The sequence below is a fragment of the Anabas testudineus genome, chromosome 5, assembly GCF_900324465.2.
Source record: "Anabas testudineus chromosome 5, fAnaTes1.2, whole genome shotgun sequence".
NCBI lineage: Eukaryota > Metazoa > Chordata > Actinopteri > Anabantiformes > Anabantidae > Anabas > Anabas testudineus.
Window position 1 is genome coordinate 24,846,496 of NC_046614.1, and position 16,266 is coordinate 24,862,761.

The following is a 16,266-nucleotide window of genomic DNA, read 5'->3' on the forward strand; positions in this document are numbered from 1 at the left end:
AGAGCAGCAGGAGCGAGAATCAAAACACAGCAACAGGCGGCTGATTTAGAGCCGAAGCCGACACATCAAACCTTCCCTCAGTGACTTCTCTATGTGGTAAATGTGTTTTTCTTTCATCTATTGTTTTTTTATTGCCATCAGAACAAGACGTCCAGGAACATGAGATATTTACACTGAGTTCAGAACTGATGCTTGAAATAACTGATGAGAGCTGCTGATCTGCACCAGTCAGTCTCTGATTACTGCACCAGCTGCTCCCAAACGTCAGTGTCCAGCCTGCAGTCAGATTTGAAGCTAAAGCTCCCACCAGCTGTAATTTCAAGACAATCCCAAATCCAACCCATCAAGATGAAACCGACACAGCACAGTGTTAAATCCACAAAACAAAATAAAATCTAACCACAGAATTAAACCACAGAGGTACAGTGACAAATATCAGGTTATTATTATTATTATTATTATTATTATTATTATTATTATTATGTTGGTGTTAGGACCTGATGATGTGTTCATTGACACCTAAAAATAATTGTTCACTCATCACATCCAGGCAGTTTATGTCCTGCTTCAGTTTGCAGTAGTGTTTCTGTAAACCTGCTGAATAACCAGTATAATTCACAATCTGATCCACTGTTCCTGAATTCCTAATTGAATCATTTATTAGTTTTTAACATTCAACACAAGTAATTACAGACTTACATAACTCCAACTTATAGATGTCACCGTTCTGAGGCTCATTAGTGTTGACAACCTGTCGCTACAACCTGAGGATGAGCTGAGCAGCAGAAAACACTTAAAACACTCACTGAGAACTTTTTACAGCAGTATAGTTGAATTCAATGTACTGATCTAAGCTATAACATCTGTCTTGATGGAACAGCTGGTGTTTTGGACTGAATTTAATTTTACAGTATACATAGTGAGTGTTCAGTTAAATAGCATTAAACCTCTCGACAGTAAAAAGGAAACACACTGGTCAAGTTTAGCTGCTTTTGTCTGTTTGAATTTAAAAGTATGTTCAGCTGAATCTAGTCCAAAATCATTTCAATCTTTACTTATGTACATGACTGCGACCATCAGGGAAGCAAACGGCACCGTCTTTGGTAGTGAACTAATTCTAAAATGCTGAATAGTTAGCATTAACATTAGTTAACATTAGCGTTCCACCTTTCTCTGACCCCCGTCCTGGCTGTCACTGGAGCTGCTGCAGAGACGTGTTGCTCTGCTCCTCATGTAGAAGTTTCTACTTTGAATATAACGACCAGGGAGAAATAAAATGATCTGATCAACTAAAATGTGATCTGGAGATTCTGATGTGACTCGATACACTGATCATTTCTCTGTTGGAACTACAAAACTCAGTCACACACAGTTGTGCAGCACAGTGATGGATCGTTTTCTGAATAGCAGCAGTTGAAGTTCAGCTGTTAGAGAATTAACGTTCATTAACGACAGATGATCTGAATTTAATCAGAAACTATCTGCTACAGATGAGAAGCTGCCAGAAAAAACGTAGGAGACATAGCTGTTGTGATAGAATTCATTTGTTGGTGTCAAATCTCCGACCGGCTCCAGATCCAAACTACTCACTTTATTTAAGTCCTCAGCTTCTTATTGGAGGCTGCGGCTAAAGGTTTTACTAGACTTCAAGTCTGTTCACACCAGATATTCCTGCCTCAGTCAGTTAGAATAACTCGGGACTAAATCAAGACGTAGTATAAGTCTCTGCATGGTGCTCACCATCTTGTACAGATCTGAGACGCTGATCTGGTCTTCATCCACCATCTCAAACTCTTTTCTTGGCACCAAGTCCAGACCCAGATGTCTGGAGAGAGAGAAAGACGAGAGGAGAGAGAACAACATGAGCGTCTTTCCAATAACCTTCACCCAAACTTTTGGATAGAAACACAGGTAAACAAACCTACACACACACACACACACACACACACACACACACACACACACACACACACACACACACACACACACACACACAGTAGATTACAGTCATTTTAAAAGCGGCCTCCAGGGATATTGTTCCTGAGAATCACTTTGTGTTCAATCTCGACAACCAAACCTCCATCACAGCTCGGTGACCTCGGTCTTAAAAGAAAAGCTGCTGGATATTTTTAGAAAATGGTTCAAATGATTTTTTACAGTGTGAAAGAGGAAACTGTGTGTTTGTGTGTTCAGACTTCAGAGGCAGAGGAAACACGTCGTTCTGTGACTGACGAAGTTTAAGAACTGACGACTGACGCTATAAACGAATGCTGCAGCTTGTTGGTGTCTGACACTCACGTCAGTCACCGTCTGTGGACTGACGAGCACTGATCTGTTGAAGCAAACAATCAGCACCTAGTTTGTTTTTCAGACGTAGTACTACTGCACCTGGGTCTTTTAAGAAGTACCACTGATACCACAGTTCATATAATAGGAATAATCACTTTTCCTCCTCTTTCCATCAGCTCACAGTCGGAGTCTCTTCCCACAGACAGCAGAGCTTTAAATAACCTGAGTTCCAGTCCTGAGCCGCCTCCTCTCGTTTCTCCTGTATTAATAACTCAATATCGAGTCAGCAGGCGATTTCTCTCCATTTCATCTGTTTTCCATCAGCAGTTCGACAAGTTCCCACGAGTCTTTTCAACCACTGGCTTCGTCCACCTGCCTCCAATCATACTTTTATTTGTGTGTAGGTGTCGAGGGAACACGCTGATTTACAGAGCAGAGCTTCTTGAAGCAACACAGCCGCGTGTACTGGAGGATATTTGTGTTGTGCTGTGTGTACGAGTTCTATTCTCAGAAAATAAACCTAAATTAACATCTAAACATACAGAAATGCTTTTCTTGTAACGTCTGATCACACCTGGAGTGGCTCAAATCTGATTTTTTAGCCCCAAGTGATTTTTCAGTGAAAGTGAAACAAAGCAAATCTGATGAGTTCAGATCAGATGTGAATCCTCTTTCCTGTGCTTCATTATCTGATCTGTGGCTCTGCTGCTGCTGTCAGAACGCTCTGATCTGAACTCGTGTTGTTTTTAACGTTGCTGCACATTTTACCTGAGTCATCGTTCAGTGCAGCGGTAAAAATAAACTTGGAGCCGAACAACAGAAACGAAGGTCAACGGAGGATGTTTCACATTTGTTGGACATTTCTGAAGAAGCTTCTGTTCAAACGATAGATAACGTCACAGAGGAACATTTTGTTCTTCTTGTCAAATCTGTGCATGTTTAGTGGTTCAGGTTCTCATCACGAGACCTGGATACGTTACCATCACCAGCACAAACAGTTCAGACTGAAAACAATAAATAATATTTAACATTATGACCTGAGACCTAAATGTAATACAGTACAGTCCAAATGCCTCCTAAGGTGTGATAGTAACAGGCAAACAGAGTTCAACTGGTGAGATGTCTGTAATTAGTTTGGTTTATCTGATAAATGTCCTTAAAACATCTGGAATCTGATGAAGAAGATTTGTGATGTGACCAAACATCAAGCTCATCACTGACTTTTCAGTTGCACCTTCACATTTCTTGATGTACTTGTGTGTATAAATACTTTCTATTTACAGTATTCTCTGTGTGTGTGTGTGTGTGTGTGTGTGTGTGTGTATTCTCACTCGTTGCCCCAGTCCAGTCTGACGGTGATGTGCCTCTTGACGTCTCGGCTCTGGTCCTGCGTCAGGTGACCAGACAGCAGCTGCCTCCTCAGGTCGATCAGCTCCACCATCACGTGACGAACCTTGTAGAACAGATCTACTTTGTGTTTCTGACGGACACACAGAGAAAGAGAGACAGAGATGATTCAGCTGTGGTTCGGGGCACAGATTCATAACTACAAGACAACTACTATAACTACAAGACAACTCCACCCGTCTGTGTTAGCGATGCCTCCCTCCCAGATGTGCTGAACGACTTCTACGCCCGATTTGAGGTACAGGTAAAGAATAACACGGTAGCTAGGAAATCCACCCTTCCCCCAAATGATCAGGTGCTCTGTCTCTCCACAGCCGACGTGAGGAAGACTCTACGCAGAATCAACCCACGGAAGGCTGCTGGTCCTGACAACGTTCCTGGCAGGGTCCTCAGGGAATGCGCAGATCAGCTCGTGGATGTCTTCACTGACATCTTCAACATCTCCCTGAGCAGCGCCGTTGTTCCTACATGCCTCAAGTCAACGACCATCGTGCCGGTGCCGAAGACGTCTACTGTCTCCTGCCTCAACGACTACCGCCCTGTTGCACTCACACCCATCATCATGAAGTGCTTCGAGAGGCTGGTCATGAGGCACATCAAGTCCCAGCTTCCACCCTCACTGGACCCGCTGCAGTTTGCGTATCGTCCAAACCGTTCCACGGACGATGCCATCACCACTACTCTCCACCTGGCTCTCAGCCATCTGGACAACAAAGACTCATATGTTCGAATGCTGTTCATAGACTTCAGCTCAGCATTCAACACCATCATTCCCCAGCAGCTGATTGGGAAGCTGAGCCGACTGGGTCTGACCACCTCCCTCTGCAACTGGATCCTGGACTTCCTGACTGGGAGACCCCAGTCAGTCCGGATCGGGAACAGCATCTCCAGCACCACCATGCTGAGCACTGGGGCCCCACAGGGCTGTGTGCTCAGTCCACTGCTGTTCACTTTGCTGACTCACGACTGTGTAGCGATGCACAGCTCGAATCAGATCATCAAGTTCGCTGATGACACGACTGTGGTGGGTCTCATCAGCAAGAACGACGAGTCAGCGTACAGAGAGGAGGTACATCAGCTCTCAGCCTGGTGCAAGGCCAACAACCTGTCTCTGAACGTTGGGAAAACTAAAGAGATGGTTGTTGACTTTAGAAGAGCAAAGAGTGACCACTCTCCACTGAACATCGATGGAGCGTCAGTGGAGATCGTCAAGAGCACCAAATTTCTTGGTGTCCATCTGGAGGAGAACCTCACCTGGTCACTCAACACCCGCTCCATCAGCAAAAAGGCCCAGCAGCGTCTCTACTTCCTGAGGAAGCTGAGGAAAGCCCATCTGCCGCCCCCCATTTTGACTACATTTTACAGGGGGACCATTGAGAGCATCCTGAGCGGCTGCATCACTGCCTGGTTTGGGAACTGCACCGTTTCGGATCGCAAGGCCCTACAACGGATAGTGAGGACAGCTGAAAAGATCATTGGAGTCTCTCTCCCCTCCATCACGGACATTTACACCACACGCTGCATCCGCAAGGCTACCTGCATTGTGGACGACCCCACCCACCCCTCACACCCAATCTTCACACTTCTGCCATCAGGGAAGAGGTTCCGGAGCATTCGGGCCCTCACAACCAGACTTTTGAACAGTTTCTTCCCCCAAGCCATCAGGCTCCTCAACACACACACAACAAACTGAACTGAGCACACACATACACACACACACACACACACTCGCTTGATTTTACATGTTTCCATCTTTCAGTTGTAAATTGTATTCATTTCCGCTACTGGTCGCTGCTGTTTTGTGTTTTGTGTTCTGTTTTTGCACTGTCTTCTGACGTCTGTCTGCACTTTTTCTTTGTGTTCTTGCACTGTTTGCACTAGGTTGCACAGGATGCACTTTATGTGTTTTGCTAGGACAACTTAGCAGTCCTCAGCCCCATGTTTGTCTTGTTGCCGTTTTATGTAGCACCATGGTTCTGGAGAAACGTTGTCTCATTTCACTATGTACTGCTTCAGCTATATGTGGTTGGAATGACAATAAAGCTTCTTGACTTGACTTGACTTGACTTGATTTTCATGAAGGAGCTGAGGAAGCGGTTTTTCTTTGGCAGCCAACCTCTGTCGTGGTGTTGTATTAAAGCCACTGGCACCGAAACAACACTCACACTGTTGTGCAGTTAAGGTAAACGGGTTCATTGTTTCACCAGCGTACTCCTGTTTGGCTCCACACACCGAGTTGGACACAGTGCCAGCATTTTTTGGCCAGGAGGCAGAGAAACACTGAACATATCACAGTTTATCACTGGACTGATATCAACAGACACACTGACTGTGTCCAGTCCACCTGCCTAACGAGGACCATATCATGGGAGGTCCCCAGAGAGACCCGGGGCCTTTACTACTGTAGAGATGGACGGGAGGGTTGGGACGGTGATGGGGAGTAAGTACATGGACTCTAATACTGTACTTAAGTAGAGAGTTGACATTTTATTAACTTAATAAGTTATTGAACAGATACCAACACTGTAGATATACTGTATGTTGGTTGCAGCTCTGTAATTGTCTTCACCATGTTTTTCATGCACAGTTAAACGTCTGTGAAACGAACCCTAAAACACAGCTCACAAGTGAAAAGGAGGAAACAACAACAACAGGTCAGTGTAACACTGACTCCTCTAGGCAGCGTGGATTAGCACACACACCATGACGGACACCCAGCAAGCTGCACCATACTTTTCCCCTATAGCTCGTTCTATTATTGGCACTAATTTACCCCACAGGCCTTCAGCAGCAGTGAGGTTAAAAACGTCCATTCAGTTCTTGGCAGAACAGAGTGATGGGTACAAATTAGTCTGTACAGAGAAGCACATGTTACAACACACACACACACACACACACACACACACACACACACACACACACACACACACACACACACACACACACACACACACACACACAGCAGTGAACCACCTGGTGGTACGTCCACAGGCCCAGTGTGTTGGTGTCTCTGACATACAGAACACTAAGAACCATCAGAACCATGACAGCAGTCCGGCTGTAGTGAAGGTGGAGCTGTTCTAACCTCAGTTAGGAAACAAAAGTGGTGTAGAACCCACAAAAAGGTTAGAAACATACATAAATAAATATTATATAATTAATAAATAAATAGCAACATTTCCATGTATTTATTTATTTTACATGTATTTATTTATTTTCCATGTATTTATTTCTATGTATTTCCAACATGTTATGAATAAATGTAGAATTAAATACATGTGAATATAAATATACCTGATAATTTGTTGTATTTTATTTTGGTTCCTCCATAAGGAAACTGCAGCGAGTACCTGAGTTTGTAGTTCTATCAGTAATTTATACTTCATCGTACCACAGTGACACGGTCGTCCACAGGGAACCCCCCCGTTCACAGAACTGACATGTATTTGACAGTCGTCCTGATAGTTCTGAGTGATTAGTATGAGTTTAGTGCTGAAGGTTAAAAATAGTCCGACTTTCAGCCAAACGGTACCATATTTCAAATGGATTCTCACTTGTTGCTTAGCAACAGGAGTCACACACACATCAGCTCCCCTCAGCATCTGTTTAGCATTTGTTTTTAAGGAGATGCCCAGTGGACTCAGACGCTAATGCTCTTTGATACACACTCTGTGAAAGTCCGTATTAATATTCTGGAACCATTAATGATGCAGGAACATCTTTGAGAGAGGAAGCTTTTACATGTCGTCTTTGTAGAGGGAGAAGACGACGCTTTAATTCTTTTCATTAATAATACATATATTGAATATTTTTCTTACCAAATTATTCTTACAACTAATAAAGGTGCAAAAAGTGGCAGCGACAAGTTCGCAGAGCCGACGAGATCAAAGAATAAACAAAACAAACACAGGCGTCAGAGAAAAGTAAAAGATATCATGTAAATGAGTTCATTGAAGCAGCACATGTCTGCTTCAGTTATCATTCACTATTCTAATCAGTCACTAGAGGATCGTGTGTGACGATCATGAATCGATATCTATGGACGTGTAACACTAGTGAGATTGTTCATCACACACACAGAATAAGTAAAGAATCCTAAACAGCCAGTCGTCATGTGAAGCTTGGAGCTGCAGGAAAGAGACGGAATATTTTTACTTTTATTTGGAGCAAATCAAACACTACAAACAGAAGAAATGGACAATCAGCCGACTGCCAGGCTTTATGTTTGAATGAAGGCCGGCCTCACATTTAGGTTCAATCACTGAGCTCACACTGCATAGAAAAGCTCATATATAACCACTTATAGTTATTTTCAGCAGAAAGGGCCAAACCCTGCTCCTGAGGGTGGTCCTCAATCAAAGCAGCAGCTCAGGACTCTGCAATAAAGCCCCTGGTGTTGTCCAGACCAGATCTCAGCAGACGTGTCAGTGGGATACAGAAGACATAAAATACACACAGTTCTTATTTACAGCAGCAGCTAAGAGAGCAGGGTTCACAATTACATTTACAGCAGAGAGCTGCCCGGCCCGGCCTGTCTACTGTCCGTCTGTGCAGCCGCTGGGGAAAACTGTAAAGTATGTGCTCGGCTCAGGTTCAGTTCAATGGGAGGAGAGAGTGTGAACGTCCTTCTCCTGCAGAAACACAGTAAAAAGTCTGGAGCACAGGAAACACGAAGAAAAGGAAAAAGTACTTTTCATTTCAAATTCAGCAGCAGCTTCGAGGACAGGACAGCGAGTTGGAACTAACTGGCTGTGACCTGTAACAGCAACATGTGCAAACCTCATCGTTTTTATTAAGTCCCACAATCACCGAGGTAATATAACAAATGAAACCCTCACACAAACAGAGGAGATGTGCATCCACACGGAGGAAGTGCTGACTCTGCCGAAGCCGTGTAAGGCAGATAATTTAACTGCAGAACCACATGTAACCATGATGTGTGAGGCACAACAGGCTCGTATTCAATTCTCAAACATTGGTGGAAGGCAGCCACAGCTATTCAAGGCTGATTTACAAGAGGCTACAAGAGCCTCTATCCAGGTCTGAGACCAATTTATTTTAATTCATATTGTTGTACTGCATTCACTCCGTGAACCTGGTGCCGTGAGGTGCATTTAAAGTACTCCACATCCTCCACACCCACTCATCTGGTATTTAATACAAGTGGAAGGAGAAAACCAGACAGTCTGTCACTAACAAACCGAGCTAAGTTTGTTTGGCATCCTGAATGTAGCTGTGACTGTGTCTTATGTGAGCAAACCACAGGCAACACCCTCCTCAGCTATTACACTGAACTGTACATTTACCTGGGACATCTGGACGTCTCAGTCAGTCAGTGGGCGGATGTGTTTTGACCTTTAAGCGTATCTGAGTCAATCAGCTCGACTCAGAACAGGAGGGAGCTGCGTCTTCTAGCTGACACACACTGCACATACAAATGTATGGAGCTGCTCCATCCATCTGTCTTTAAGAGAAACTGTTCGATCTCACAGGTTCCACTGAGCACTGAAGTTTGTTTTGGAGGAAATCTCTTTTGTGTCGACTATTTGTGGATTTCGTCTCCCTCCTACCTCTCTCCCTCCCTAACTGCCTCCTCTACCTTTCCCTGGCTGGGGTGAGTAATCACACCTTCACATCCTGTGGGAGCGAAGACAGAAACACACACAAACACAGTTTAACACATCTTTATCACTCCAGCACTATAAAAACCAGCCGAGTGAGTCTCAGATAATGAAGCTGTTTGTAGAAGCTCTCCTGTTTCATTGGACCTGAAATTCAGAGCAGCTTCATTTCATTGAAGCAAAACTAAACACGACACAAACGTAAGGGGAACAGCCAGAGACAGAGACCTTCTTTCATTTTGAGTCTTACAAACAGCTGCTTGCAGAATATTTACTCTTTATTGCTGTGTTGGCCTTTTCAGCGTCAGAGGGACATAAAGTGAAAATCTTTATCACAAACTACCAAGATCCATCATAACGTCTCCCTTCCTTTAACAAACACCCTTATATTTTCTAATTGAATATAAATCGACATCCGTTGTTTGATAAGCTGTGGGTCCAGGACCAGTTGGGTCTCCAGAGACTGTCACAGCTTGGCATTAATATGTAGGAGCATGTTATTCTCTCTGACAGCGCTAATATCTAATGGGACATTTGCAGCACTCTGTTCCATTAGCGACATCCTGCTTCATTTTCTCACCTGACAAATGAGAAAAACAAAAGGCTTGTTTTGAAGTTTCATCTGGTTTCACTGGGGAGCTGAAGCATCTGGCTGCGTAACAGACAAGATTTAAATATTGCATTAACATGTTGAACTGATTCAAACTGAGTAAATAAAGAACCGGCGTCTTTAAGTAGAAATACAATCAACAAACTATTTGATCTGTTCAGAAATAGTGAAAAAACATTAGAGCAGCGTTAATGAGTGATGTTTCCTGATGAATGTATAGTTTGATTTCTTTCCTGTTTCCTCTGTAGAAAAACAGAACTGTGCTTTGACAGATGGTCCAGTATGTTCAGTGGTTTGTTGCTAATGTTGTCTGCAGTCTGCTGCTGGGGAGGCAGCATCCAGAGGTAAAGTAAGTATCAGAGCTTGTTTTCTGGAAACAACATTAATGTGAGAGGAGAGACTGAACTAATTGTAAAAAACAAAACAAGGAGCTGAAAGAGGCTAAAAGGCTCAGTGTGAATCCTGATGGGGGCAGAGGGAACAAATCCTGCAACAAACAGAACATTTAGAAACAATAAAATAACTGATGATAATTTAAGTTTCTGGACAAACTCAGTCTCCTCAACTGTCTCATTCATTTTTCAGTCCAGTCTCTCTCACACAACAGCAGAAGTTGTAGCCGACCCTGTTGAGTGTGAGGTGGATGATGAGCAGCTTTGTGAAAGCTCGTTATCCATGTTCAGACCAAGTTTATTCAGCCAAAGCAAGACGATGTGAGGTATTAGTGGGCCGAGCTCAGGAGAAGGTCATGAAGCTAGTTTAGTTTGTGGCTTTGTGACACTTGAATTCTCGGGGAGTGAGAACAGAAGTGGACTAAGTTACATTCTTGACCTTGAAAAACAGGATAAATGTCTTAGAGGTGACTGAACTGAGCAAATTTACTTTATTTTAAAACATATCTTAAAGTTTATCGGGACACTGGGAGACCAATGCAAGAGTAACTTTAAAGGTAAATAGCTTTCCTTGGAAACTAATACTCTATATTACTGAATGAACAGTAATATGTAACTGATATTTATGATAAGAACTTTCAGGCAGTTCCCAGTCTGAGGTCCCCTACATTAATAGGAAGTGAGTCAACCTGGCACTTCTCAAATCAGGGGGGACTCTCCCAACATCTCTGATCCATTAGCAAACGTCCTGCTTCATTTTCACGCCTGTCAAACCGGCTGCTGCGTTACTGAAAACAAAAGAGCTGCAGCAAATCACCAGGGAGCACAAACAAAGAGCCTGTGAATTTCCTTTTGGTCTCCGCTGTTGTTGTAACTCACTGCTCAGCTTTCGAAGGATAAATCTGAGCTCAGCATGAATTTTATGGAAAACGTATTTTTCAGTCTAGATCATAAAGAGATAGAACTGAGCTCCTCTCCTCTCTCCTTTCTCCTGTATCAATGCAAATGCCACCATTTCATGTCATTAACTTTGTGTCTTCTCTCTCTTTTAGTTGTGTTTCCTCCTCTCTGTCTCCCTCTCTCTGTACTTTTCTGCAGGTATCCTCGGCCTGGAGCTGTACATCTCCAGAATCCAGTTCATCTGCCCAATGTTCTTGATGCTTGTTGTTGTCTTTATTGCTTGTTGTTGTCTTTATTGCCTGCTGTTCTTTTCTCTCTTCTCTTTCCACTCACCCCAACCGGTCAAGGCAGATGGCCGCCCACTATGAGCCTGGTTCTGCTGGAGGTTTCTTCCTCTAAAGGGAGTTTTTCCTCTCCACTGTTGCCTAAAGCTTGCTCAAATGGGATTGTTGGGTTTTCTCTATAATATTTTGTATAAATATTTTCTGTAAGGTCTTAAACCTTAAACACTGTAAAGTGCCTTGAGATAACTTCTGTTGTAAATTGGCGCTATACAAATAAAATTGAATTGAATTGAATTGAATTGAATTGAATTGAATTGAATTGAATTGAATTGAATTGAATCTGTGCCGAGTGAAACCCGAACTTGAAGCACAAAGCTTTCTTCCAGAATAAGAGCGCGTTGACCAGATCAAACTGGACTGGAACATAAAGTAACATGAATGTCCTTCAGTGAAAACCAAAAACTGTTCTTTATCCAAATGGTCAGAGAGTTTAGTAAATGAAGCAGTTTCTAGCAGTATTAAGTACAAATGAGGTATTTTCAGATGTGATATAAGTAAACGTTGACTAATTAGCATATTTGAATCAGTTCTGAGGGGAAAGACTTTAGAAAACAGCAGCCTTCACATGGATTTAAATAAACATATCCTGCTTGAAAACACATTTTGGAAGCACAACCTCAACAGACAGCTGAACAGTGCAGAAATAGACACTTTGGGAGGACAAGCTAGTAGATCACTGAGGTTACAGGTGATGATGTTCAACTTTACATCCACATGTTGAAGAAGAAAACAACAACAGAAAACACTTTACGAGGAAGAAACATCAGAAAACAGTCTAACAAAGAGGCAAAAAGCTGCATCAGCCCTTCAGTTATTGATAAAGTCTGATAAAGCACTGTGGTCATTAATGACGACGAACAGGAAATAACTTAGAAACAGAATATTTCAAACTAAACGTTTCCTGAAGTCACAGACGAGTAACTACACACAGACACTTAAACTTCTACAACTACAACGACTGAACCATAGAGATGAAGCAGTTTTCTATCTTATTACAGTCTTCACACTGATGCAGTAATAAAACAGCCACTGTACGCCAACAATGGCCTCGTCACCGTGGCAACCACGGCTGACTCACCATGGCAAACATATGACGCTGCACTTATTGAAGCCTATCGATCACACACACACACACACACACACACACACACCTACATGCACCATTACATACAGCTCAAAACCACAAGTGCGGACAAAATCACACTTTCACCCTGTATGTACAACTCTGTCTGTCTCTCTCTCTGTCTCTCTCTCTCTCTCTCTGTCTCTCTGTCTCTCTCTCTGTCTCTCTCTCTCTGTCTCTCCTCTCTCTCTCTCTCTGTCCTTCCTCTCTGTCTCTCTCTCTCTGTCTCCCTCTCTGTCTCCTCTCTCTCTCTCTCTGTCTCTCTCCTCTCTGTCTCCTCTCTCCTCTCCTGTTGTCTCTCTCTCCTCTCCTCTCTGTCGCTCTCTCTCTCTCTCCTCCCTCCCCTCGTCTCTCTCTCTCTTCCTCCCTCTGTCTCTCTCTCTCCTGCTCTCTGTCTCTCCTCTCCTCTCTCTCTCTGTCTCTCTCTCTCTCTCTCTCTCTCCTCTCTCTCCTCTCTCTCTCTCTCTCTCTCTCTCTCTCTCTCTCTCTCTCTCTGTCTCTCTCTCTCCTCTCTCTCTCTCTCTCTCTGTCTCTCTCTGTCTCTCTCTCTCTCTCTGTCTCACACACACACACACCTGAATGACAGAAGCTCTATTCTGAAACACACCGTCCGTCCAAATGCAGGAGATGATTGCAGCTACTTACAGGTGTGACAGGAGGATAAATCCACTCGTTTCTCTCCTCGTCTTTCTCCCTTCTCTCTCTCTGTTTCTCTGATTCTAGCTCTGGCACAAGCTGCTAAACAGGAACCAAACCAGCAGATGAGAAGTAAATCATAGCCTGTCAAACGAGATCCACTCACCATGTACTGTACCTCTCTCTCTCTATCTGTGCTTGTGTGTCTGTGTGTGTGTACCTAAGCCTTATTCTGCCTCACTCCCTCTTCCTCTGACCTGCTCCCAGTCTCCATCTTTCTCATCTTTCTTTATCTCTCTCTCTCTCTCTCTCTCTCTCTCTCTCTGTCAGCCACCCACCCACCCACGGGCCAGTCTGCAGCACTGAGCTCCTCTCCACTTTTGCAGTGTTGGATAGAGTGCACAAAGCTTAGTAAAAATACGAGGTGTGTTGTGTAAAGGTAGTGATATACAGCACACTTGATGATGAAGATGTTTGACAGTGGAGCTTTTACCCTGAGGCTGCAGCCCTCGGAGCACTGAAATAGATGATGTGAAAGGTAGAAACAGTGGTGGATAGAGAGATGGTTAAACATGTTGTCCTCTGAGTTCCCTCTGGGCAAAGTAATAACACTTGTTTTCATCTTGTTAATTGTATTAAACCCAGAACCACAAACCACTGAAGGTTCAACGATGCCAGAAAAAAGATAAAGTTGTGTGGCGAACTTCCAAAACTGGAGAAAATCAGATCATTTGTTGCTGAGACAAAAATTAAGGAATGGAAGATAAAAAAAGAAATTAACTACCACCTGAAAGTGATAAATGTTTAGTGCAGAAGTTATTTTAAACCATGAGAGAGAAAGGTGGCCATCCAAATCCACAGTCGCCCTGCTCTGTGTGAAGTCATGACGAGGCTTCGGTAAACCAGCTGGGTGTCCTCTGCTAAAGACAGAGAGATCAGCTTGACTTGTCATCTCAGACTCCTCAGGTTTGACTGTTCAGTAATAATCACACAACAAATGCTACGTGTGGATGTTGTTCCTCCTCAGATCAGAAGCAGCAGGAGGGAGGGAAGGTGCTGCTGTAAGTACGCCGACAGCTCGGTACGATCACACTTTGTAGGATTAATACTGATTTAACATAACTAAAAATGTCTTATTATAGAATCATCTGTGTTGTATAGAGGATGATGAATTACTGGAATGAACCGTTTCTCTAGATGTAATAATGTTGCAGCAGGTACAGCACAGGTGTAGCTGATAACAGTAACTAAAGCTGCCTGATAAATGTAGTGGAGTTAAACGAACATCAGCTCCCTGTGAAATGTAGTAATACAGGTGTAAAGTTGTATAACACTGAAATACTTGAAGATAATGACCCAAATACATGATGACACATGATTACAGGTGACTGCAGGTGACCGTCCACTGGCCTCCAAAAGGCATTTGGTGTTTTGAGGATGCTGGTGTTGGAGAAGACGTTGGTCTAAAACCTGGAGAACTATTCTGCATTTTATAGCTGCCACAGAACAAAACTGCCTGTGACAATTGTGTGGAAGCATCTGCGTTCATTATGTTTCTCCACTCATATATTCAGGTCCTTTAACTCGTCACCCGTCAGTACTTAGTTACTTTCCAGCAAAGCTTATAACCTTCATTAACCCACTGTGTTTCTGTGCATTAGCTGCTGCATGTTCACCGACTCGTGTGACTGGTTGTCAACAGTCGGGTGATGATGTGAGTGACGTGCGTCTTCTTAAATAACTGTAACTGTAGTTTGTTTCTTTAACACAGGGCTCATCTACTTTTAGAAAACCGCTCATCTCCCATTCACAGTCACCTGTCCACACATTTCTAACAAATGCAGAGTGAGAGCTGCGAGTCAAAGGTTAAAACATGAGGTGTTGATTTAACACTGTTCTGTTATCTCCACTAAACTGAGGTGTCAGTCAAACTTACAACAGATGACGAGGCCGAGCTGCAGAGAAGACGGATCAGACAGGACCGTCTAACACTGACTCCACAGGAAGTGTGTTCTCTTAACACACACAAATATAGACAACATTTTTTATTTAGTTTTATTATTTACAATGATTTTGACCTGAACTAACTGAATTACTGACTGAACAGATCTATAAAAACATTTTATATAAATTCCAAAGAACGTGTTTTTATTATCACCTCTACATTGTTCCTGATTAATAAAAGTATTTTATAACTGTGTGAGGCTCTTACTTCAATGGCAGTTTTGCAGTTTTTAAACTTTGCCTCAGGTCCTCTGTAAGACCCTCAGACTGGTTAGGATTAGGTTATTTTAAGGTGGACTGTGTCGTGAGGCTCAGTCATCTATCGTGAGGCTCAGTCATCTATTCATGCACACAGATTCACAATAGCTTCCTGTTTAATTGAAATCATCGTTTGTTACTGGACAGTTTTTCCACCAACCTCTCACAGAGCCTCGTTGGGTCCTTCTCCTTCCCCATTCTCTGTGTCTCCCCCTCAATGTGTTGACCCATGTGCTGCACTGATCAGGGTAAATTAGTGGGACTAATTCAATTTAGACTAATTGTAAAGCTAAAGTAAATAAAAAAAATGAATCAGGTTTTTTTTTTGGGGGGGGGGGGGGGGCCTTACAAAGGCTCATCATATCTACCTAAACAGTGCCCTCTCCCCCCACTGATCCAGATCTTTACAATCAGCTCACTATTGGTCTCTTTCCCATTTCTCTAACTCATCCTCTCCCTCTTTACTTTAGTTTTACTGAATAATGAACGTTTTTTCTAATTAGACACCTTCTCTCCGTCCCCTCGACGTCTCTCTGGTTAGTCTCTGTCTCACTCTGCTCTCGTCTTTGCTCTGTTCACCTGTACTTCACTGATGACTCTGTTTGTCTTCTTACCTTCTGTCCTCTCTCCACTGCTGTGTCTAGTTTATATTATGTGAGTGACGAAGTCCTTTGTGGACATT

General features: G+C 43.2%; 1 protein-coding gene across 1 annotated transcript in view; it reads right to left on the bottom strand.

The window, feature by feature from the left end:
- dock3 (dedicator of cytokinesis 3) overlaps window positions 1-16,266 on the bottom strand; it is a 137,529-nt gene that overhangs the window by 36,662 nt on the left and 84,601 nt on the right. Inside the window, exons 7-8 of the mRNA XM_026349175.1 lie at window positions 3,621-3,769; window positions 1,741-1,825 (exon numbers count right to left, since the gene is read on the bottom strand). Of these exons, the coding sequence (XP_026204960.1) occupies window positions 1,741-1,825; window positions 3,621-3,769 (234 nt within the window). The remainder of the gene's footprint in view (window positions 1-1,740; window positions 1,826-3,620; window positions 3,770-16,266) is intronic.